General features: G+C 47.7%; 1 protein-coding gene across 10 annotated transcripts in view; it reads left to right on the top strand.

Moving 5' to 3' along the window:
• Nucleotides 1–25,060, top strand: part of PRICKLE2 (prickle planar cell polarity protein 2) — a 342,911-nt gene that overhangs the window by 292,358 nt on the left and 25,493 nt on the right. For all 10 annotated transcript variants that reach the window (XR_004528595.2, XR_004528594.2, XM_019947623.3 and 7 more), the window contains one exon: nucleotides 774–1,646. Coding sequence is in view for 8 of the 10 variants with exons in the window: in XM_019947623.3 (XP_019803182.1) it covers nucleotides 774–1,646 (873 nt within the window). In the remaining 2 variants the exon portion in view is untranslated. The remainder of the gene's footprint in view (nucleotides 1–773; nucleotides 1,647–25,060) is intronic.

The following is a 25,060-nucleotide window of genomic DNA, read 5'->3' as shown; positions in this document are numbered from 1 at the left end:
TCCACACATGAAGAGCCCCTACGGTGTACCAGGCCATGTTCCTGGAGATACCCCAGAAACTTCATCGTACAACTTCACTTTTAGTAATTAACACATGCACATATGTAGTGGCTCAATGTCAGGCAGTATCCATGCTGTGAAGAAAATAGAGCAGGTAAGGGTGGAGAGTGGTGGAGAGTAGCTTTTAGGGTGGACAGGAAGACTTCTCCATGGAGCTGCCGTTTGAGCAGACCCCTGAGTAGACTGAAAGATGATTCTCGAGGTCATGATTAGGAACAAGACTTCCTGAGTATAGATCTCATCTATGATTCCTAGCTCCTTTACATTAAGCAAGTTATTTAATCTCCTCTGCCTCTGTTTTCTCATCTGAAAAATGGACGTAATATTAGAAACCTACCTCGTACAGTTGAGAAGTTAAGTGAGTTTACATACACGCAAAGCATTTAAAGCAGTGCTTCTCACACCCTAGTATCATCATTGCTGTTTATCTGGAGGAACGCGCCCCAGGCGGAAGGATTCATGGACAGGCCATTTGGATTTAGTTTCTCTGCACTCAGAGCAAATGAGTTAAGAAGGACCTGACTGGGTAGAACGAGGGGGCTGTCCTAATAGGACATGACTACTATTTACACGGGGGCCTGATCATTGATTTATTGACATTTTATTCTGCTGCATCTGGAAGCCTCTGCCAAACCAGGGTGCTGTGTGTTTTATGTCGTCACGTAATAACTCTGAGCAGCTCGTCAGCCTCTTCATGTCTCTTCTTTTCCCAGGGATCGACCAAGGTCAAATGACCTATGACGGCCAACACTGGCATGCCACTGAGACCTGTTTCTGCTGTGCTCACTGCAAGAAGTCCCTCCTGGGCCGGCCGTTCCTCCCCAAGCAAGGCCAGATCTTCTGCTCACGGGCCTGCAGTGCCGGGGAGGACCCCAACGGCTCTGACTCTTCTGATTCAGCCTTCCAGAACGCCCGGGCCAAGGAGTCCCGGCGCAGCGCCAAAATCGGCAAGAACAAGGGCAAGACCGAAGAGCCTATGCTGAGCCAGCACAGCCAGCTGCAGGTGAGTTCCAACCGGCTGTCGGCTGACGTGGACCCCCTGTCGCTGCAGATGGACCTGCTCAGCCTGTCCAGCCAGACACCCAGCCTCAACCGGGACCCCATCTGGAGGAGCCGTGACGAGCCGTACCATTACGGGAACAAGATGGAGCAGAACCAGTCGCAGAGCCCCTTGCAGCTCCTCAGCCAGTGCAACATCAGAACTTCCTACAGTCCGGGAGGGCAAGGGGCCGGGGCCCAGCCCGACATGTGGCCCAAGCACTTCAGCAACCCCAAAAGGAGCTCATCGCTGGCCATGAAGGGGCACGGCGGCAGCTTCATCAAGGAATGCCGAGAAGACTATTACCCGGGAAGGCTGAGGTCCCAGGAGAGCTACAGTGATATGTCCAGCCAGAGCTTCAGCGAAAACCGAGGCAGCATCCAAGTCCCCAAATATGAGGAGGAGATGGAAGAGGAAGGGGGCATGTCCACTCAGCAGTGTCGGACCCGTCATCCCATCAGTTCACTGAAATATACCGAGGACATGACGCCCACAGAGCAGACCCCGCGGGGCTCCATGGAATCGCTGGCCCTGTCTAACACAACAGGTAAGTTTTGTTTACCTGGAACACAGCGAGCGGACTCTCGGGGCGACCTGATGCCAGTCCTCAAGGTTTGCGCGTTGTGCCCGCCATGTGCTCTCATCCGCCAGGTCGTTGAGGAAGGTGAACCCAAGTGTCGATGGCTTCTGTCTTTGACTGGATTCCCTTTAAGCAGAGCCTGAGGCAGGGATTAGGGTGCCTGTGATGTCTTGAGGACATGCTCCCAAGGAAGGGGAGTGAGAGAAACAGGCTAGGGCGGGGGGAGGAGCCAAGTGAAGAATGGTGTCTGGGCTGGAGTCTAGCTTCAGCCTGAGCCCACAGGGGTCTCTGGAGGATGAGTTGTACCACATGGTTGGTTCCTTCTTGGGACAAGGGGGCTGACGTTTTGCATCACCGTGTCAGTTATTGGCCCAGGGCTGCTGGAGAGTGACCTGGGGATAAGGATGTGGATGTGGGCACGGGGGCAAGACAGCTCCCGTCAGCCAAAGGCAACATTCAGGAGAAGGGGTGGCAGTGAGCTGGAGGGGGGTACTCATGAAACGGGATGCCGCCTGGGACATCAAAGCATCCATGACAGCTTCCGTGGCTGTCCTGAACCCCAGTATCTCAGGACACTCAGGACACTGAGCCGGATTTTGTTTTTTGTTTTTTAAAGAAGATATTGGGGGTAGGAGTTAATTAATTTATTTATTTTTGCTGTGTTGAGTCTTAGTTTCTGTGCGAGGGCTTTCTCTAGTTGCAGTGAGCGGGGGCCACTCTTCATCACGGTGCGCGGGCCTCTCACTATCGCGGCCTCTTGTTGCGGATCACAGGCTCCAGACGCGCAGGCTCAGTAGTTGTGGCTCACAGGCCTAGTTGCTCTGCGGCACGTGCAATCCTCCCAGACCAGGGCTCGAACCTGTGTCCCCTGCATTAGCAGGCAGATTCTCAACCACTGCGCCACCAGGGAAGCCCGGGAGCTGGTTTTAATGTGTAGATAAAGATGAAAGAAATGGGGATGGACAAGGAGAAGGCAGGCAGGCTGAGAAGGACAGAAGTGTTGGGAGAGACAGACAAACAGACACTCCGTTGACTGTTCTGGCCAACCAAATTTTCCAGCTGTTTTCCGTACGTGTGAAGGCGATGTCAGTGTCCTCTAAGATGCCACTACTCAAAGTGTAACCTGAGGATCGGGGCTGTCCGCAGTGCACCCCGAGATGAGTACTGAAATTGACAGTGTTTAGAAACTCTTAGAGCAGTCTGACATTGCTGGGACATCCAAGTGTACATGCAGTGGGCTCGTCTCACGGGTCCAGGTGCAGACCACTCAGGGCGTTGTAGACGCACGGGCGAGTTGTCTGTGGCAAGTGCTGGGTATGAGTCCTGCTCAGGTGGGTCCCATATCAGGCCGCCACAATGGACTGAAAACTAAGAAAACTGGTCCTTCATTACAGATAGCTTGGGAAATGCTGCTCTAAGATGCACTAAGTGTCTCTGCCCCTTGTTGGCGGGACACCGAGGAGGGAGATGCAATTCTGCCCCTTACAGTAGAGATTCCCAGAGTCTAATGTGTCTGTCTGGGTGGAGACTGTGACAACCTGATGCACATCAGCCCTGGATGGAGGGACGGCCACCACTTAGCCCCAGATCTTGTTGCCACTTGCAGGGATGTTTATTTATTCAACTAAGAGTGATAGAGCTCTTGCCATGTGCCAGACATTGTTCCAAGCACTTGATAAATAGTCACTCACTTAATTAAGAAAGGTGCTCTTAAAATTCTCACTTCAGAGTTGAAGAAACTGAGGCACACAGAGGTTGAAGGACTTGCCCTAAGTCACCCAGCTTTTTTTTTTTTTTTTTTTTTTTTTTTGGTACGCGGGCCTCTCACTGTTGTGACCTCTCCCGTTGCGGAGCACAGGCTCTGGACGCACAGGCTCAGTGGCCATGGCTCACGGGCCCAGGCGCTCCACGGCATGTGGGATCTTCCCGGACCGGGGCACGAACCTGTGTGCCCTGCATCGGTAGGCGGACTCTCAACCACTGCGCCACCAGGGAAGCCCAGTCACCCAGCTTTTAAACAGGAATTTGAACTTCTGCATGTGACCCCAGAGCAGTGCTCTTAATCACACCAGGGTACCAACCTAATCTGAGCCCCATGCTGTCAAATCTTCCAGTTTTTCCAAAGAAGTTAAAAACGTGGATTTTGGAACCTATTGGAACTCTCTGCTGGACAAGCAAAACGTGTCTCTGAGTTGTAGGATATCTATGCGGTGCGTTTTTAATTTTCATCCCCCTCTGATGCTTTCACAGCTGTGTTCTCTTTTGTCCTGCAGGACAGATAGCAGATATCCTTACCCCCATGTTTCAGATGACAAAAATGAGGCGTTGGTGACTAAGCACTTTGCCTGCTGTCGTAGAAGTGAGCAATTAGTGCAGAGTGACGACCACCTGGCTCCCAGCCCAGTTTGTGCTATTCTCAGAAGATTTATATGCTATAATTATTTAGGAGGCCAGGAGATAGATGTGTAGTTCACACTCTGAAGCAGAGCTTCTCAAAGCTAGACCACCTGCATGGGAATCATCAGCTGCTTGATTGAAACATGGACTCCAGGGCCTCCTCCCCAGGCCCGGTGTATCAGAGCCAATAGAGGTGGGGTCCAGGGACCTGCATTTTTTTTTTTTTTTATTCAAACAGAAAGTCACAAAAATTATAATCATCCTCATCAGTTCACTCAGTCCCATGTAATTAATTTTTTTTTCATCTTGATCTTTTGTTAGCACTTTGATGAACGCATCAGTTTCCCATTAGAGTTCTGAAAATGCTTATTCATTCAGTTCAGCAGTATAGTCAGTTACCAGAAAGCTGTACTTGTCAGAGTCTTTTTCATGAATCAGGAACCTGCATTTTTACCAGCTCCCTGCTGGTGCCGATGCGACCACTGTCTGAGAGCAGTTGTTCTTGGGTTTGTCTGTTCGGACTTTATTGTCCTCACACTGTAGCTTAGGAGGAGATCTAGTGCTTGGAGAATGTTGGAAAGGCCACACGGGTACATTTGAAGAACACACGGTCTCTGATCCTAAGGAAGAGGCCGGGTTGCTTATCCTTGAGATTTTCTACGCATCCTTGGGCAAAGCAACAGATGCCCCTCTGTCACTGAGATTTTTGGAAAGCAGCCCTGAACCATGTCTGATAGAGCTGAGAAAAATTGCTCAGATCCGCACTGTCTGATACGGTAGCCACAAGCCACGTGTGACTGTTGAAATTTGAGTTAATTGAAATGAAATAAAATGAAAATTCTAGGCCCTCAGCTGCACGAGCCACATTTCAGGTGGTCACTAGCCATGCACTGAATTTTAAACTTCTTTTCATTTTAATCAATTTCACTTTCAATAACCATGTGTAGCTAAGCTAGAGGCTACCTTATGGACAGCACAGATGAAGGAAGGGAGCTGTTAGGCTGGGCACAGTTTCAACCCCATTATTAGTCTCTTTGGAAGTTCTCTCATGAGCTCTGGTTTGTCACATTCTAACCTAACGGTTTGGAGTACCAATTCTGGAGTTACACTCCCTAGGTTCACATCCAGCCTTCGTCACGTAGGAGCTGTGTGACCTTGAACAAGTTGCTTAAATTCCGTAAGGTTCGGTGTCCTCATCTGTGGAATCTGGTGAATAATAGTACTTCCTTTGTAGGGTTTTTGTAGAAGGAAACGAGTTTTTGTAAACTCGTGAATATAGTCTTTGACACATATGACTGTCTCTGATGGTTACCCGCTACTTTTTATTATTATTATTATTTCTCTCTCATCCCAAACACACTGGTGCGTGGTTTTGGCCTCTAGGGATGTTTTGGATTTCGGTATCTCCCAGCATCCAGCAGCTGTGCAGGTTCGCATTTTTAGGTTTGAAACTGCTCCCGTGGGTCCCCTTTTTCCTAACCAGCCTGAGAAGAGCGTGAGAAATGGGACTAAAGAAAGCATTTTGTGCCCCTGTGTTTCCATGGATCTGTCAGACACATCAGTGTGGAAGGGAGACGGTAGCTAGTATTCATAGCACGGCTTCATTGTTCATCACTGGAGCACACCCTAAATAGCCCTTCACATCCTGTGCCGGACACACATCACCAAGGATGTGGTGTTGACTAGGCTTGGTAAGCGGTCCTTTTGCTGCTGACCTTCACTGTTGCACTCAGATTTTGCTAGAAAATTCAGTAGTCTTTTGAGAAGGCAGTGTTCTGAACTATCTGTGTATCTTCAAACCCTGGAATCCCAGTCTATGAATGAAGGCACGTGTCACCGAAGTCTTAGTCAAAACACCTTGATTCTGCAGCGAAAGCTAGATTTCAGAATGATGCATTTTTTTTCCCTCTTTTATGGCCAGTAACTTGTTATTAACTAAGTCTGCAGTGTTTAATCTGGCACAAAGCATGGTCTTTTTGTGGGCAGCATTTTTCCTTAGAACAGATCTTAGAAAAGCAGGTAGCCCCAGCGGCTGGCCAGCCTCAGATCTGGCCTTCGACACCTCCGGTTTGGTTTAGAAGTGGGAGTGTACTGTCCCTGCTTCCTCCCTGGCAAACACAGTCCATCCATTCTGCTCAGAGTGCATCAGGCGGGCACGGTCACCATTTGCATCCCCATCATTTGGAGTCTTGCAGAAGCTCTTTAACCCTGCCATGGCCTAAACATGCCTCTAAAGCCGCTTGCAACCCGGGTGATCATAGTATTAGAAATGGGAATAACAGAATCAACAACAACTAACATTGCCACGTGTGTGTGTCATGTACTAGGTGCAGTTCTAAGCACTTTGCAGGAACTAACTCACAACATCCCTGTGAGGTAGATACAGTTATTTCCGTTTTACAGGTGACTTAAGTGAGACACAGAGAGGCTAAGTAGCCCAAGGCCACACAGCTTGGAACTGGAGGAACAGGATTTAAATCTGGGTGTTCTAGCCCCAGAGCCTGTGCCCTTGACCGCCGTGTCATGGCAGAAGCGGATGATGGTTATGTGGGTGATAAGTGGTGATGACCGTAGTAGACCACTGACTACGATGTCACATGGTAAAGACTTCATATATAACAGCTCTTCCCATCTTCATGACAATTCTGTGAGATAAGTCTGATGATTATACCCATGTTACAGTTGAGTACACTAAAGTTCACGGATGTCATGACCTCCCTCCGGTCACCACTGATGGCCAGGACCTGAGCCCGGGTGTGATAGTCGGCAAAGTCCCTGCCCTTAACCTCTCTGACCTGCATCCTCACAGGAAGGGTCGTCTTCATATCAGGAGATTGGCACAACGGCTCTTCGCTGAAGGGACAAGGATTCCTTTCCCTGTTGCAGCCGGTTTGCTGATATATCTGTGAGGCTCGGGCAGGGCTAGAGGGAAGCTCTCAAATGAGAGGTGAACAGCAGAGGCAAAGGTGGCTGTCCGAGGTGATGTGCCTGGGTCAGACGCAGGAAAGATGAAGGAGACGCGTGCAGACCATCTGGAGGTTGGCATCTGGGCAGGAGGCACTGATGGGGCGGAGACTGCGGCTGTAGAGCAGGCTGGGGTCTGGGTTCAAGTGTCACTGGGGCAGGTGAATAGAGCTGGAATTGAGACTGGTTGCCTCAGGCAGAGGCCACACCAGAGGACAGCTGGAGACCGTCAGCTGGTCCCCAAAAAAGGGCCCTGTTGACAGCAAAGAGGCTGCGAATAGGGCTATTTCTTGAGGATCAACCAGATTCTGTAAGGAGTGGTTGGGTCAGAGAGAACTGGGACCTATAGGAAGGAACTGCAGATGTGGATGGGAGTGAGGGAAAGGGAAAGGTGGTTTCTGTTCATTCATTCATTCAGCCAGCAAATGTGACTTGAGTGCCTCCCTCTGTGAGTTACAGCAGAATGAAGGAGAGCATGAGCTGTAGACCAGTTGGCCAGTTGGAAATTGGTCTTTGTGGTTTAATACCTATGTTATGCTAGGCAGAACTGGCTTATCTATTCTGTGCCTCACTGTCATCTTTTGGGGGGGGGGGCGTGCTGCGCAGCTTGCGGGATCGCAGTTCCCCAACCAGCCATCGAACCCCAGGCCACAGCAGTGAAAGTGTCAAAACCTAAGCACGAGACCACCAGGGAACTCCCTCACTGCCCTCATCTTTAAAATGGAATGCCAGCAGTGCCTTGTAGAGTTGTTGTGGGCATTAACTGAGTTAATTCCTACAGAGAATTTAGGATAATGCCTGACACCCCCTACATTACTATTAGAGATTATTCTTAGTAGGTGCCATGGCCTGTTCAAGGTGCCGGGGATGCAGTGCTGAGCTAAAGTGGACATGGGCCTTCCCCTCCTGCACATTACAGTCTAATGGAGTTTAATACATAGTAACCATCTAATTGTACCATATAATTTTGTATCAGTGGTAAATGTGGGGCTAGGAGGGTATACCACGAGGGCTATAGCTAAGTTAGGGAGGTCAGAGAGGGCATCCGGAAAAAGTGATGCTTAAGGGGTAAAGGGGAAGGAGCATTCCGGGTAGCATGTCAGCATGTGCAGCGGTCCTGTGGTAGGAGTGTGTGGCAAGTATAAAGATCTGGAAGAAGGCCCTGTGGCTGGGTGAAGCACAGAGAGTAGTAAGGCTGGGAAGGAAGGCACAGGGGGATGGTGCAGAACCATTTCAGATATTTTAAGCGTTTGGGCCTTTCCACTAAGGACAGTGGAAAGCCCTTGAAGTTTCAGACCAGCAGGGAGGGGAAGTGACATGATCAGATCTGCATTTTGAAAAGATGGCTCCAGCTGCTGTGTGGGGAATTGATTGCAAGAGGGCAAGTGCTGATACAGTGAGACCCATTAGGAGGCCATCCAGGACCGAGCAGCCAGGAGAGGAGGTGAAGGTGGCAGCCCACAAGGTGTAGACAGAGCACAGACTGAAATAAGAGGATGCAAGTGACGGTGACCTAGGAGAGGAAATTGGCAGAGCTTTCAGTGCCCTGGGGGAACGGTCTCAGGAGACAGAAGAGGATCGATTTGAAAACATAAAAATGGATCAAAGTTTGCCTGCTCTGTGATTTTTGACCCAGGCCAGCATTAGCAGAAAGTACACGTGTCACTGGCCTGGATATGCAGACGCACAGTAGGAGCAGAGAGGCTTCCTGCTGTCGTTGATCAGTGTTGCACTGTTGTGGCATGTCCACGCCCTTATTATTTTTTTTAATTGAAGTATAGTTGATTTACAATATTACATTAGTTCAGGTGTACAACATAGTGATTCAGTATTTTTCTAAATGATGCTCCATTTAAAGTTATTGTACAAAATAATGGCTGTATTTCCCCGTGGTGTACTACACACCCTTTCTGCTTACCGGTTTTATACGTAGTGTGTGTCCACGACTTTAACATGCATCACCTACATGCCTTGACAAGAGAAGCTTGGTGGCATCATACTGGGGCGTATTGATTGCTAGGGGGTAATGGGGTAATTTTTCAGCATTTCTGGCAAACGGGAAAAGGAGGAGAAAACATCAGTGTGAGGATCTGAAGTAACAACTGGAACAGCCCACTTTGCCAAGAATGTCTGCAATGTTTTTAAATCCTTGTAATGCGAAACATTTTTATATTTAATTTGAGGCAGGAGCGTTTCTCCCGTTCTTCTGCATAGCTTAGATTTCCATCCTCTAACCCAATTTCTCTATTAAAATTGTTGGGTAAAACCTCCTAACCAGCTGGCACCCATTACTCGAGGGCTTCCCCTCAGACGTGCTCATAAATCGCATGGCCCAGATCTTCCTGATCGTTTCCTCCACTGGGGAAGATGTGCGCCCCAGTCTGGAATTACAGATTTGAAAACCTAGAACTCACCTTGAATTCTGTCAGTTGGCCCCAGAGCCAGCCCAGGATCTACGTGGGAAATGCATAGGGATTGTCTTTGTTCACTGGAATTAGAGAACTCTTTTGTTTGCAAGCATCAGAATCCCAACTCGAAAGGGTGTAAAGAACAAGGTTTTGTTTTTAATCAAGTAACTACAAAGTTCCCAGATTTTTGTTCCAGGTACAGCTGGATCCATGTGCACAAATGATGTCATCAGGACTCAGCCTCTTTCCTCTCTCAGTTCTTGTTTCCTCCACACTGGCTTTATTCTCAGGCAGCTCTTCCCAGGGGCAGCAAGGAGAGCTCTCAGCAGCTCTAGGCTAACGTCCGTTAACATCAGCTCAAGGGGAATGGGAACTGATCTGTTTTAATAGTGTCACTGAAAGTCCCAGAATTGAGTCGCATTTGCCTAACTTGGGCCACCCTCGGGGGGGTGGAATCAATGCTCTTTGGCCAAGCCCGAGTCACATGTCTATCCCAGGAACTAGGCAATGGGGTCAAGGTCATCAGAACTGTAGGGATTGAGAATGGAGATGGGGAGCTTCTCCAAGGGAAATCAAAGTAGCCTTTTCAAAGGAAGAGGGATTGTGCTGCAAGAAGGTAAAAGCCACAGGTGTCTACTTCTGGACCACAAGTATTCCACCCATCTGGGGCTGACCCCACCCCACCCCCACCCCTTGATCTGGTTCCTTCCTCCAAAAGCCCCACCATTTAAACTTGACATCAAATGTCCGTTACGTATGTCAGCCATGTTTTTCTGGAGACACAGCTCTGCCCTTTGGGGCAGGTCCCTGTGGTGATTTTAATGGGGAGGTTTCAGATGGTTTGAGGGACAGGTTGGATGGTACCCTCTCGCTCCGTGTTGAGGAAGTGATTCAGGAATGCTTTCTGACTGGTCTCATGGGGTGACTGCCTCTGTGCTTCTCGAGGAAGCCACGCCCTCTTGTTGGCATTTCTTAGCTCTGAACCAGGCTCACAGACCAGGGACCAGATGAAAACCAGCAGAGTGAATGTCATAGGAGAGTCTTTTTGTTCCCTATGTCTTTCTGTCGGTGTTTTGGTGTGTGGGGAAACAGAGGACATTGTCAGAGCCAGGGGTGACAGATGGAGAGCAGTGGACAGACGGGACAGAGCCCAGCCCACGGTGGCTGGCGCACCCCTGCTCCCTGTCGTGGTCTCGCTGACATTTTCTGGGTCCAGAGAAACTTTTCCAGTGTCCTGGTTGTTGTTTTTTAATAAATTTATTTGTTTATTTATTTATGGCTGTGTTGGGTCTTCATTGCTGCCCGCAGGCTTTCTCTAGTTGCAGCGAGCGGGAGCTATTATTCATTGTGGTGTGCAGGCTTCTCATTGTGGTGGCTTTTCTTGTTGTGGAAGACGGACTCTGGGCACGTGGGCTTCTGTAGTAGTGGCACACGGGCTCAGTAGTTGTGGCACACGGGCTCAGTAGTTGTGGCACACAGGCTTAATTGCTTCACGGCATGTGGGATCTTCCTGGACCACGGCTCAAACCCGTGTCCCCTGCATTGGCAGGCGGATTCTTAACCACTGTGCCACCAGGGAAGTCCCCAGTGTCCTGGTTTTTAATAACCATTCAGGAGGCTTATTTATAGCCTCCTTGGGCGTGAGCAGTCAGCTATGCCGAGAGTAAGGAACCGTGGTTGCTGACAGAAAAAAGATGGCTGATTTTATTTGTTTTATTACTGAAAGTGCAACGCTGGAAAAATGGGTCTAGGGTGGAGGCCAGGGGGTGATGGGCTTTTCAGACTGGTACAAGATCTTACAGAGTGGGTTTTTAAAGAATGAGCATACGTTACTCTTGGAACCTTTGAATTGGGGAATCTCACATGGGCAATGAGCTAGCTCTTGTCCACTTGAAAAATGGCTTTGAAATGCAGATCTTTAGGATTTACTTTTTAAATATTGACAGTTAGGAAAATGTAAAGGAGAAAAATTGAGAAAAATGATAGAAACGGGAAATATATCCCAACGCCTACCACTTGACTAGAGCTAATATTTTGGTGAATTTTCCAGTTTTTCCCTGTATACTGGTATATCATTTTTTTCTGAGTTGTAGGCAGACTGAATATTTTGTGTCCTGAATTTCTTCATTTGCATTCTATTATCAGCTTATGTTCAGAGCTTTTGTAACCCATCATTTTTGATGACTGCATTAATATTCAGCTGAGTGACTGTCACTACGTCTCTGGAATTGGACACTTAGGCAGTTTCCAAACTGATTTTTATTCAAATCTTGATTTCCTTTGCGTTCCATCAACAAAACGTACTTTTTTGACCTTCCCTTTTCTTATCAACATAAACCTAAATATTTTGGCTCAGTGGCTCACCAGATCCTTGACCTTCTCAGCTTGGCCACTTGGGAAAGCATTTTAGCATCTCCTCCACAGAGTGTTCTGGTGGCAGCATGAGGTCTGTCAGCAGTACTGTGCCGACCATCACCTGTCTTAACCCTCTTCAACCCATACATGAAGTGTGTCCCAGAGCCCTGGAAAATTAATGTGATTGAAACCCCACTTCCTAGCATGAGCCGTAGGGAGCCAGCTTTTAGGAGTATACTTCTCCATGTGAACAGTCAACCGTCCACTCCATCAGTTAGAGTCATCCAGGGACCACCTACATTATGTTCCTTTGGGATGCTTGCCAATAATGCAAATTCTTGGGCCCCACCCCAAACTCACAAACAGAATCTCGCAGGGCTCAACCCTGGACTCAGGGTTTTCTAACACGGGCTCCCGGAGGACTCTCAGGCCCACTAAGTTTGAGGAAGGACCACTGAGCTAGAGATACCCAGACTCCTCACCTCATCACCTGAGTGACCAGCCATACTTACCGTTTCGTCTAGGGCTGGAACGTTCATCTATCCTACAGTGCTCTTTTGCATCTCCTCTTAGCCCTGAGTCCAGCCTCCTGCGTAGACAAAAGGAAAAGTAGACCGTGCTTGTTCTGAAAAGCTCTGAAGGTGTCCCTGCTAACAAATCGCTCTTGGTCCAGTAAGTGGCATTCTCATGAGTTAAGAGCACATGATCTGAAACATATGGGTGGGATATTCCTTAATGACATCGTATGGGTTAAATAGGAAAGAAGGTAATACTTGCCAAGTGGTTTTGGTATTTTCACAGGATACAGCAGAAAAAGTGGGCAATAAAACACTCTTCAAATAGGACCAGTTTCAGTTCTAAATCAGTGTGAAAATCAAAAGGCCATGAAACCAAAGTTTCATAAGAATAACTTTCACCAGCCCTCCAGTTTTTTACCACCATCGTCTTGAGAGCACCCAGGTAGCTGTCTGTGTGCATGTATGTGTTTTTTCTGAGCTCTGTTCTGCCAGGCGGCTCCTCCAGCCTGCCCTTCCCAAATCAAAACCAGACCGTGACATGTCTCTGCGAGGCAGCTGTCACAAATCAGGCTGAGCAAGCAGGCGGGGCACCGTCTAGAAGATAAAGTCTCTGTGTCCCAACACAAAATTACTAAGAAAAAACCTAGTGTTTTCTTTGGTACGAAAACTTTTAACAGCTTAAAAACGTCATACTGAATTACCCATCCACTTAGCTAAGATTTACGGCATATTTCTTCCTTTTTTTTTTTTTTTCCCTCTGTTCTGGAAAATCATATTTCTCAACTCTCAGCTACCCAGGGTTTTGGCATTCCAGTTTGCAGACCACCCAGCCCCCATCTTCTCCTTTCTCTGTTTTTTTCCCCATGTACAAGAGGTGCAGGCAAAAACGAGCTCATTTCGCTCCTTGCACAGAGGAGTAGAAACTGTCCTGTGCATTTCCATTCTCCAGACCTTTCCTTGGAGCAGATCCTTGACTCTCAGCTGTGCCGGGTCTCAGGGATGCTTGTTTCCTGGGATCAGCCGTCCTGCCCGGTCACATCTACGTCCCTGAGAGTGTTCAGTCCAAGGACACCCGTGGGGACGTACTTTCGATTCTGACATTGTGAGAGCATCCATGGCAAGGATTCTATAACTGCCCAGCAGCAAGCAGTCTGGAGCTCGCCAGGGTTTCTCATCCCGGCTGGAGCAGACTTCCAGTGGCTGCCTTTCAAAACGGAGTTGCTCATTTAAAAGGGCAGGAAAGTCCGTTTCAGGCTTTACATGTGTCTTTTCCTTGGGAGCAGATTGATCTTAGAGCTGAAAGGCAAGTGAGAGGAGGAGAGAACAGCCTAGAACAACTCATCCTTTTTATTTCTTTCGATACTGGGTCCTGGGTAAAAAGATCAGGGGGAAATTCCCTTTGCCTGAGATGCACATTCATGTACAGACACTGCCCCAGGGTAAGCGTGATGGTCTAGATGAGTGACTCTCATTAGGGCCAGGTGGAGGTGGGGAGGCTGGGGATTTTGCCACCCAGGGGACATTTGGCATTGTTAGGAGACATTTTTGGGGTGCAGGGTGCTCCTGGCTTCTAATGGGTAGAGGTCCGGGAAGATACTGCTAAACATCTCCAGTGCCTAGAACGGCACCTTTCCTCCCGGCAGAGAATTCTCCTGCCTCATGAGCCAGTAGTGCCAGAGTTGAGAAAGCCTGGTCCAGACACAGGGAATTCGATTAGAAAGCATCAGCCCCCATGAAAGCCACTGAGAACCACATCTGAGGAGGTCACGATGTCACATGAAGGGGTGGGTCTGCCTGGCCTGGCATTGCAGAAGCCCTCTCTGCAGCTGAAAGAACGCTTTCTGCTTCTTGGTCTGACCCCCAGCCACAGCGCACAGTGAGTCTTACGGTTTAAGGATCAAACCAACCTGGTTGAAATCCCATCACCACTCTAGCTGCGTGACCGCGGGCAAGTGGCTCAGATCTCTCAGTCCCTCAAATTTCTGCCACACGGGGCTGTCATGGGACAGGAGGTAATATGCAGAAAGCACTTAACTGCGTGCCCGGCACTTGGCAAACTCGATATTTGAGAGTTATTATTACTCTTTTTATTAGGTGCCCCAGTGCGCTGACCTCCTGTCCCTTTCCTTTTAATTCTGTCTCAGCCCGTTGCTCATTTGCCAGGGAGAAGGGGGATTGAATGGAACTCAGACATCATTATCATAGACAGAGATGGAAGGAGAGGGCCAGGATCAATAGAGGAGCCTGAGGTCTGGCGGTTCTGTAGATGTCACAGACCCAGACCATGCTGACGTCCACAGCTGGGGAGCTTTATGGCTTAGATTTTCAGGGATGTTTGCAACTGGAAAGATGAGCCCCTTTCTCCCTGAGTCTCAATTTCCCACCTTGTCTGAGCTGAAAGAGGCTACCAGAATCTGTGGCCTAATTATGCCCACATAACACCTATTAGCGCTAACATAACACCTATTAGCACTGAGGGAGCCCGCCTCCCCATGTAAGGAAGCCAGGATGTCACCTCCCAGACCACAGCCTCTCCTCTGCTGATCCCCCTCCCTCCAGTGTCAATAAACTTCTCAGACAATTCCCATTTGCCACAGCTTAGAGGAGTTAATTTGTTCTTGGAATCTGTGGATGAGAAACAGGCCCAGTTCTGGGCCATGAGCTAGGAAGACAGTGGGGGGGGGGGTGTCCACCAATGGAAATTTTCCACTGAGATCATTGTCAGTCTCAGAGACATGCCCGGCTGTTATCTGCAGATCCGTTTCAAGTTCAGGCCCCTCGGCAAGGAGAGGAATTCCAGCCTGGCCTGAGGTGCTCATGAAGGTCTCCCTAAAGCAACCCAGATCTCACCATTTTTTTTGTTTGTTTTGAATTGAAGTACAGTTGATTTACAATGTTGTGTTCATTTCTGCTGTACAGCAGAGTGACTCAGTTATACATATATATATTCTTTCTCCTATTCTTTTCCATTGTGGTTTATCATAGGATATTAAATATAGTTCCCAGATCTCACCGTTCTTGAGTCAACCGTGGATGACTGGGCTTTCTGTCACCTGAGCATTGTCCTTTGTGGCTCTTCCTGCGCAGGATTAGGGCAGTCCAGGAAGCAGGTGGCTTCCTCTGTCTTCTTCTGCCCTCTGAAACTGTTTAATTTGGGGACTCTGTAGTCAGGGCATGTGGGCGGCGCACCTTTATCTGGCAATATGGGATGGAACACAGCAGATTGGAGGACATTTTTATTCTGGCTCCGCTCTGAGCCCCAGGACTGCTGCAAAAGGAGAATTGCAAGCATTCTTAGTGGGTTTTCCCCCCTTCCCCCGCCCTCCAGCAGCTGAACCCAAAGCCCTCCGGGGAGCATTGAGATGTAAATATCATTCACTTGCAACCCAGCCTCTAATATTGTGAACCTCAGTGGCAAAAACTGCATAAGATGCCCCATTCATCCTTTATGGTATCCCCCCAGCATACATCTCTAAGGTGCTGGGTTTCTAGGGTTGCCTATTTATTTATTTATTTATTAGAGTTGCCATTTTTAAATTAATTTGTCTGTTTGTTTGTTTATGTTGCCATTTAAAAGGGAACCGTGCTCGTGTGTCTCCCTCACCCGCTCACACTCCCAACAGTCCTGTTTTATCTATCTTCTATACCAGAGTTTGATACAAGATTTTTTTTTTTTTTGAAACAAAAAGAATGGGGAAGAGAAAGGCATTTAGAACATCTTGGTTCTGAGTTGTTTTATATTCATTTATTCAACAAATATTTATTGGGCGTCTACCATGTGCCAGGCACTCTGCTCATTGCCACGTATAGGTTGGTGAATAAATCAGACCCAATCCCTGTGTGCGTCAGAGCCCCAGCAGGAAACAGATGGCCCAGGAAAGGGTAATTAAGGGAAGCCTAAGGAAGGAGGCCACTGGGTAGTAACTGATGCCTTAGGCAGAGAAGCTCAGCCAGCCTGCAGCCTGGGGGAGGGATCCGGGCAATAAACATCCTGACCTCTCTCACTTTCTGCCCTCTGATTTCCTCCTGGGAGTCAGCCCCAACCAGAAGCCCAAGGGTAAGAGAGCCAGCCATTTGCAGCTTTCTGGGAGAACAGGGTGGAGACGGTCATAACTGTAGCAGGGGACATACAAGCACACCAAGGGCAGATGATGATGTGTGATACGAAAAACACGAGCAGGGTAAAGACATGAGAGAATTGAGGATTAACAACATTAAAAAGATGGTCCGGGAAGCTGTCTGAAGTGATGTTTAAGCTAAGAATTAGATAAGGACTTGACCTTGCAAAGGAAGGGAGGAGGAGAGGAAGAAGATTAAAGGCTTAAGGAATAGCACATGCAAAGGCCCTGAGGCAAGAGAGAACTTTACAGTTCTAATAGTAACTGAAAACAGGCCAGTGTGCTAAGAGTGTAGTTGTCAAGGGGGAGAGCTATACTTAGAGCTCTGAAGCACTCACATTTTATTGCTGACTCAAATTCAGCCTCCTGGCACCCTGTGAGGACACTGCCCTGGTCCCTTTTTAGTGGGGTGTCTTAAAGTAGAAAAAGGTGACTTGCAGAGTAGGTTGGGAAAGCAAAGGCATGAGTACGCAGAAACACTAGGTCAGAAATATCATGTGTGTCGGGGAGTGTGGGGGGAGAACTTACTTGAAAACAAAAATGTTTTTGGAAAGAAAAAATCTGAACTCTTTCTGTTGATCTTTGTGTTGCTGTAGCTTTTTTTTTTTCCCTTCAGTGCTGATTTCTGGCTGGTTGTCTCCTGGATTTCATATACATGGTAACTTGAATTTTACCCCAGGTATCCTGGCTTATTTAGCCAAGCCACTAATATATAAATCTGATTAAAGCAAAAAGCCTTTCCTTAAGTAAACAGTAAGCCCTGAAAACATATGATTCACAAATCTGCCTTTATTATTGCACAATTTAGCCAGTTTGGGCCATAGCAAATAGCCTCCAGGGCTCTTGGGACAGATCCGTTGGTCCTCAAGAAGAAAGGAGGATGTTTCCTGGGTGGCTCTTGCCATAGTTACAGAAGGCTTTCACCCAGGCTTCAAGGATCTGAATCCTTCCACCTTTCCTCAAAATTCCTTCCTAAAGGGAAGGTCCAAGAGTTCAACAAGATTGTACATAGTTGGGGGGAAATCATCATGTGACATTGTCCTTGTAGAATCTCAGCGCTGTGGGAAGACAAAAGATGAGACCAAGTGCGTTCACAGTTCAGGACACATTCAGTGACTGGTGACCAAGGCTTATCCTCAGAAATCGCGAGAGCCATCACATGTGTGAGGTCCTTGGCGCCATTAGCGTGGTTCTTGTTAACAAGGAAAAGGGAGCCAATATCTCATGGGAATTCCTACCTCAAACTCAAAGGGTATAAAGTGAATAATTAACACTTATTCGAAAGAGAATGGCCACCGTGTCTTCTCCTTCTCTTTTAAGAGAGAGTTTAGTTGGGCACCTATTGGAAAGATGTAGTGTCAACGAAAAAGTCATCAATGATCTAAGAAAGAAATGGAAAATTTTATTTGAGCCAAGTTGAGGATATAACCTGGGCACAGCCTCTCAGAAAGGTCCAAGAACTGTTCCGCCCATCAGAGGTCAAAGCACAGTTATTATACGTTTTTGAGACAGAGGGCGGTACATTTAATGACATATTGTTGACGGTTCGCACAGTCCAGATCTGTAAGCACAAAGCGGTGGGCCATGATGACTCCTTACAATATTAAGAAGGAATGTTACCTTTTAAGGAGCTGTCTTGGTGGTAGGAGAACGATGCTCTATACGGTTGGGGAGGTATTTTGGCCAGTGGGGGAGGTATGGTCGATGCCTAATGCAGATACACAATGTACCGTGGAGGGGAGAGGAGGCCAAATGGCAGAGAAAAATTTTTTACGTTCAAATGTTTCTTGCCTGGCCATAAAATATGAATTTTATTTCACAGTAGACAAGAAACTCCTCGGACACTGGTTCTCAGTTTTCACCACACAGGAAATCATGTGGGGAATATAAAAGAATACAGATGCCTGGGCCCCCCCCCCCCCCACACACACACACAAGATGTCAATTTAACTGGTCTGGGGTTTGCCCTGGGCGAGAGGATGTTTTAAGACTCCCTGTAATTCTACCAGGCAGACAAGCTTGAGAAGCAATGTATTAAAGGCAAATCCAAATTTTTCAGCAGGTGCGTATATTTCCAGCTTCTGGGATGATTTATGGGTGGTTCTGCTTCTAGGGTCCCCGTCTGGTCTGTTTTCTCTCTGTCTGCGAAGTAGCGCACATCCTAAGGGAGAGAGCTCTCATTTCTGAGAGTACAGAATGCTCTCTGGTAACATCTTCACTCTGCCAAATCCAACCCAGAAGCATCTAGAAATTGCCATTAGGTGATGGTCTCAAGGGTCAGATAGGCCCCTATTGAGTTCTCAGCTTGGACTGTTAGTTCTGTAACCTTGGACAAATTACCTAAACTCTTTGAGTCTGAATTTCCTCACCTATAACAAACCTTTCAGAGGATTAAATGAGAAAGCCCTTAATACAATTCCTGGATCATAGTAAACACTCAAAAACGTCTGTGGTTTTCATCAGCAGAGATGTGAAAGATTCCCAGGACATGTGCATTTTGATTCTATAATAACCAAGGACTGACCTGGGAAAGCCAAGTGAACCCCGATAAACAACAACAACAATTCTAGCTATGATCCCGGTCTTGGAGATGAGGAAACTAAAGATCAGAGAGTTCAAGGTCACACTGCTAGTGACGAGATGAGTGGGGATTAGAGCAGGTTTCCCAGGCGATACTTTTCACCACCATTTCATACATTTCTCTCCGTAAAATAAAAGCCCTAGAAAGAAGAGGGGACTCATGGGGACTGACATCAGCCCTTAATCTTGGCCGACAAAAGGGAGTTGACCCAAAGCTCAGGTTTTTCTCTGATGGGAAGGGTTCTCCAGAGAGACATCAGCCAGTGGGCAGGGTCCCCCGATTGCCACAGGCACCTCGAAAAATCATCTTCCTTGCCCTTTCTTCGTTTGCTTCCCTTCCTCACAGCTGTCCAGCCCATATGCTACCTCACAGCAGCCAGGGCGCCAGCCCAGGCTCAGCGCAAACAACCTCAGCAGCTGCTGTTGCAAGATCAGGGCGACCGGCTGAGCCCGGTGGGTCCCCCCTCTTCTTCTTGCGCACTGCTTCTCTTTGCTGTGGTAGAACCACAGTCCTCTGCAACTTGCTTTCAGTAGCAGTGGTTCAGACCACTGTATCTCATGTTTTGTTTTAAATGAGGCATGCCCTCTTTTTAACAAAATAAACCTGAGACTTTTACACCCCACCTCACCCCGGTTTCTGATTCTTTGCACTCCTTCTCTCTTGTTCAGAGGACTATCCTCTGTACATCCCCAAGGCAACCAAGATCTACTGTCATAAATAGAGCTAACATCTGGGAAGCCTTTTAAGTGGGACACTATGTTAACTACTCATTTAGACGTTCCTTGGTTAATCTTTGTGATAACGCTGTGAAGCATACGTGTAGTGTCATCTCTATGTCACAGATAAGGAATCCAAGTCTCGCACGTGTGGAGTCACGTGTTCAGGACCATAAGGCAGCAAGTGGCCTGAACCAGGGTCCCAACGCTTGTGTCCTGTACTTTTAACCATAATCCCCATGGTTCTCGATGGGGACATTTGTCAATGTCTGGACCCATTTTGAGTTGTCAGAGGAGAGGGTGGGATGCTGCTGGCATCTCGTGGGTAGAGACCAGGGATGCTACTCAACATCCCACAGTGTACACAGCCTCACCCCCGCCAGAGAGAATCACCTGACCCCCAATGTCAGAAGCGCCAAGGCTGAGAATCTCTGCCATAGCCCTAAACTGCCAAGCTACCTCTCCTTAGTTTGTCCTATGAAAATAATGGTTAATATGGTGTTAGAGTATTGATTATGCTTTTTAAAGTGCCCATGCCCCTCCCTCACCCTCTAACTCTCCCCTGGTTGGGGAAAGCACAGCCACTCCACTCCCCACTTTGATAATCCCCAGGTTTGACTTTGTCAAAATCACTTCACCATGTTAGCAGCAGAGGTTTGCATCTGTCTTCCTAGTTTCTTTTCGCCTGTGGAGGAGTTCGTCTATGTGCTGGACCAGCTTCAGGAACTCAGTGGCTCCAGACGTGGAGAAAGCAGGTGGGTGGTCTCAGACCACGCCAGCCCTTCCTGTTCCCCTTTCTCCTGTATCTCCTCTTCCTCTTCCACCACCAGCACCTCTCTTCTTTGTTGAGGTTCCACTTCAGTTGGTGTCTGCGGCCCTCATTCTGAGTTTGATTGGGAGACCCCAGAGCACAAAACGGGACCGAGAGAGAGAAAGCAGGTCAGGATTCCAGGATTGCAGCGTCTGGGTTATCGTCAGCATCCTGGCCTTGATGTGACTCGGACAGCACCACAGGGCACGTGGGCAGCGCTGCCAGGGCATCAGGAAGGGAGGGCATTGCCTGTGCTGAGCCGGGCAGGTAGGATCTGGCTTTTGGGATTGGGAAGCAGAAGACGTCCGCGGTTGAGAGCTTAAGGCTTCAGTCAGGCTAACCCGGGCTTGAGCACTCCCTGTGTGCTCTGGGTGACTGAGCTCGGCCCCCGCCAACTTCTCTGAGCCTCAGATTCCTCTTCTGAAGAATGAAAATAACCATACGCACTCTTCGGGGGTTGCTGAGGATTGAATGAGGTTGGATATGTACAGTTGCGGAGCACCACGCGTTGCTCACGGTCGATATCCAGAAGGGCACCTCGTGTGAGATGCTCAGTGGAGAAAAACTGACGGAGGACAGGCCACAGAGGTGGGGCAGGGAGGTCAGGTGGACAGTGGTGGTGGGAATAGTAGTCGTGGTAGTAATGGCATTAATTATTGAGTAGTTTCTGTGAAATGAGGGCTATGCCTAGAGCATCACATGCGTCAACTCACTATGTAAGGGCAGGGTCTGTTCTTGTTCCCTGGTGCGTCTTCCTCAAAAGTCCTCCGCTTACCTCTCCCCTGCCTTGTTTTTCTCTGTAGCACTTAGCACCATTTGACATAGTATGTATTTTCTTTCTTTTTTTTTTTTTTTTTTTTTTTTTTTCGGTGCGCGGGCCTCTCACTGCTGTGGCCTCTCCCGTTGAGGAGCACAGGCTCCGGACTCGCAGGCTCAGCGGCCATGGCTCACGGGCCCAGCCGCTCCGCGGCATGTGGGATCTTCCCGGACCGGGGCACGAACCCACGTCCCCTGCATCGGCAGGCGGACTCTCAACCACTGCACCACCAGGGAAGCCCGACATAGTATATATTTTATTGCTTGGTTTGTTCATTGTCATCCTCCGCTAGTGAAAAGGAAGCTGCATGAAGGCGGAGGCTTCATGTGGTTTGGTTTTGCTGCTGTTGCCTCGGCAGCTGAAGTACCGTCTGACACAGCAGGCGTTTGGTAAATCTCTGAGCCACGGTAGGCATTCCTGAAATACGATGCTGCCTGAATGAGCCTCCATTTTACAGATGAGAAAACAGAGGCTTAGAGAGATTACGAGATTTCCCCAAGATCCCACGGCTCATGAGAGGCAGCCAGTGTCCACAGCCTTTGTGAGCAGACTGCCTCATCCAGCATCGTTTGGCCAGTAGTGATGACCACAGGTTAGTGTCCTTGGGGCTCATACCTAAAACCAGCTACAAAGGCAGAACGTCCTTCGCTTGGGTTCAGAACTTTGAGGTCGAGTGTGGGTGGAGATGGGATGGTTTGAGATCTGAAACCACCTACCGTGGTTTCTCATGCCTCACGTATGAGCTCCAGATATTTTTGGTTGCAAACAGCTGTCAATAACTTAGCACAAGATTCAGGAAGGAACTTATTTTCTTGTCACTTCTCACAGTGTCCCAGAAATGATAGGCTTGTGTGTAATATCCTTGTCCCCAGCTTTGTTTCAGCCCCAGAGAAAGAGCCTGGCTTCTAGCTGTCCTGGGAGGTAGGCTAAGGTGGAAGGGGGTAGGCTTCTAAGTTTTTCCATGTAATTTTATTAGCTTCTCTAATTACAAACAAAATTCTTTTTTTCAAAACTACAAAACTACAGAAATGTGTATGGTATAAGTTGAAATTGTCCCGTAAGTTCTACTCTCCACCACCATTAGGTGAATACTCCTTTGGTATTTATCTCTGGGCATACACTGACAGGTATTTAATTACAAACAAAAAAGTCATCACACTGTTATGCAATTTGTTGTTGTTGTTTTACCTAACAGTATACTTGTTGGTCTTTGTAGCTCTAACGCATCTGAACCTATATAATATTTCATTGTATGATTATAGTATCATCCTTTTAAGACATCCCCTGTTGCTGGACACTTGGATTTTTTACAGTTGTTTTATTGTTACAATTTATGTTCTGGTGAATATCTTTTTACTTACATTCGTGTGTTTGTTCAAGTTTTCCCAGAGCATAAATTCCCAGAAGTGGGATTTCTGGATCCAGGAATATGCACATTGCAAGTTCTGTAGATGCTACCAAATTGCCCTCTTTTGGTTGTATAACTTTGCACTTCCATCAAAAGACTAGGGACTCTGAGATGGTCACTTGGTAGGACCAAATCCTTCATGAGGACAGGGGCTGTACATCACGCCCCGTGTGGTCACCCACTTGCTCTGACATTTGCAGGTTTTCAGTGCTCAGAGCACAGAGAACTGCTCTGATGGCCCAAGAGCTGGAGGCAGACCAAGTAAAATCCCTCGCTCTCTACTAGTCTCCAGCATCCTAATGGGTTTCTCGGGTACCAGCCATCTGAACAGTTTCCAGGGGAGCTGGGTTGCCATCTACCCTGGCTGGGTTGGCACAAGGACCACACTTAGTGTCAAGGGTTGGGGAATTAAGTCATCAGTCATCAGCAGCCGGGATCTGGCGGGAAAGGTAACACAACTTGTCCTGGAAATTCTGCATCTGACAGTGGCCCAGGGCTTGGCGGATCAGAGAATCCTTGCCCCTTGCTCGGTGCTGGTGAGGCAGAGGGACATAACAGGCAGCTTTTCACACTCTGAATTCCAAGGTTGCTGGCAAGTGAGGGGAGCTGCTGCTGGGGACCTGTTGTTTATTTATTCACACTCATATGACTTCAAAGCAGTGGGTTTTTTAATTTTAAAGGCATCAAAATTAGCTGAAGAACTTGTTGAAAATGCAGATTCTTGAGCCTCGCTCTTAGAAGTTCTGAGGCAGTAGATCTGGGAGAAGCCCCCCAGATGATTCTTACACAGGTGGTACCAGGCCCACACTCTGTTTTAAAGTGAGCCCTGTCCGCTCAGTTAGGACTTTCTGGGGGTAGGGCCAGGCTAACAGGTACCACATGATCCGTTTGAGGACTGGTAGTAGGGTTAGACTGATGAAAGATGACAAAATACACAAATCTTAGGTTTAGGTTTCTAGTTCTCTTTTTCTTTTCTTTCTACCAAAAAGCTACAGCCCTAAATGTTTCCTGACTGTTCAGGAACCACCTAAGTATTTTCAATTCTAACCTCTCTGGCAGCACCCCAATAGCTCTTCTTACTTCCCTTTTACCCCCTTGATCAGAACTTACCTCTCCTAGGCACCATTCCCTTGGGGATCCGGTGCTGCTGTGGTACCTATCCAATAATTCATCCTGATCTGATTATGGGCGGTATCTCTCTCGGATCATGGAATCAAAATCACAGACTCTCACAGAACTGGGTGAAGGGGATCAAAAGGTACAAACTTCCAGTTAGAAACAAAATAAGCGTTGGGGTTATAATGTACAGCAGGGTGACTCTAGTTAATAACACTGTATTGTGCATTTGCACGTTGCTAAGAGAGTAGATCTTAAGCCTTCTCGTCACAAGAAAAAAGAAAGTTACTAGGTATGATGATGAATGTTAACTAGGCTTATCGTAGTGATCATTTCACAATGTACACAAATATTGAACCATTATGTTATACACCTGAAACTAAGGATCCCTGGCAATTGTGTCTCAACTTAAAAAAAGCCTTTTGAACCACCTCAGAAAATAAATCACAGACTCTCCGCTGGGAGAAGCTCGGAGAATCTCTGGTGGAGGTTCAGAAGAAGAGCTGAGGTTCAGAGAGGAGAAGGGATTTATTCAGGATCCTGCTGGTCTTTGCAGCAGAGTTGGGACTGGACTCCAGTTCCTTTGCTTTCCAGACCAGTGACTTTTTCCTTTGCCCTGGTAAACACAGTTCATAATAAATATACAATCCATGGAATTTCACAAATGAAAATTAAAGATTTGACTGAGGTGAAAGGAGAGTGGCCTGTCTGCAGGGCCAAGACTCGGGTGAGGCAAATCAGGAGCGCTAAAAGCTCCGCGATCGAGATAAGCACTATTTTAGTGCCGTATTTTAAGAATCAAAATTCATGCAAAGATTCATGATTAACAAAACATAAAATTTGTAAATAAAGATAGGGTCAGTTTTACTGACTTTTTCCTTTTGCCTCAGGCTCCAGTTTTGCTGGGCATGGCACTGTTACAGTGCAGGGATAGAAATGGTAAGCAGATATGTTTGGAGTTTAACAGGAGTCAGTGTTGGTAAGCCAGTATTTCCCAGAACCTGTCCTTTTGAGTCAGGGTGGAGCCAGGCTGGCAAGGTGTTCTATTGTCTAAGTATGGAAAACAATGCATTTTTCTATCTCCTTTCCGAAAATTCCTACTGCCCTTAAGCCAGTTAAAGGTTTTGAGAAGACCTTCAGAAATTCCCAGACTTATTTGCCCACAAATATTC

This window comes from Tursiops truncatus, chromosome 10, assembly GCF_011762595.2.
Source record: "Tursiops truncatus isolate mTurTru1 chromosome 10, mTurTru1.mat.Y, whole genome shotgun sequence".
Lineage (NCBI taxonomy): Eukaryota > Metazoa > Chordata > Mammalia > Artiodactyla > Delphinidae > Tursiops > Tursiops truncatus.
This window is presented reverse-complemented; position numbering and strand designations above follow the sequence as displayed.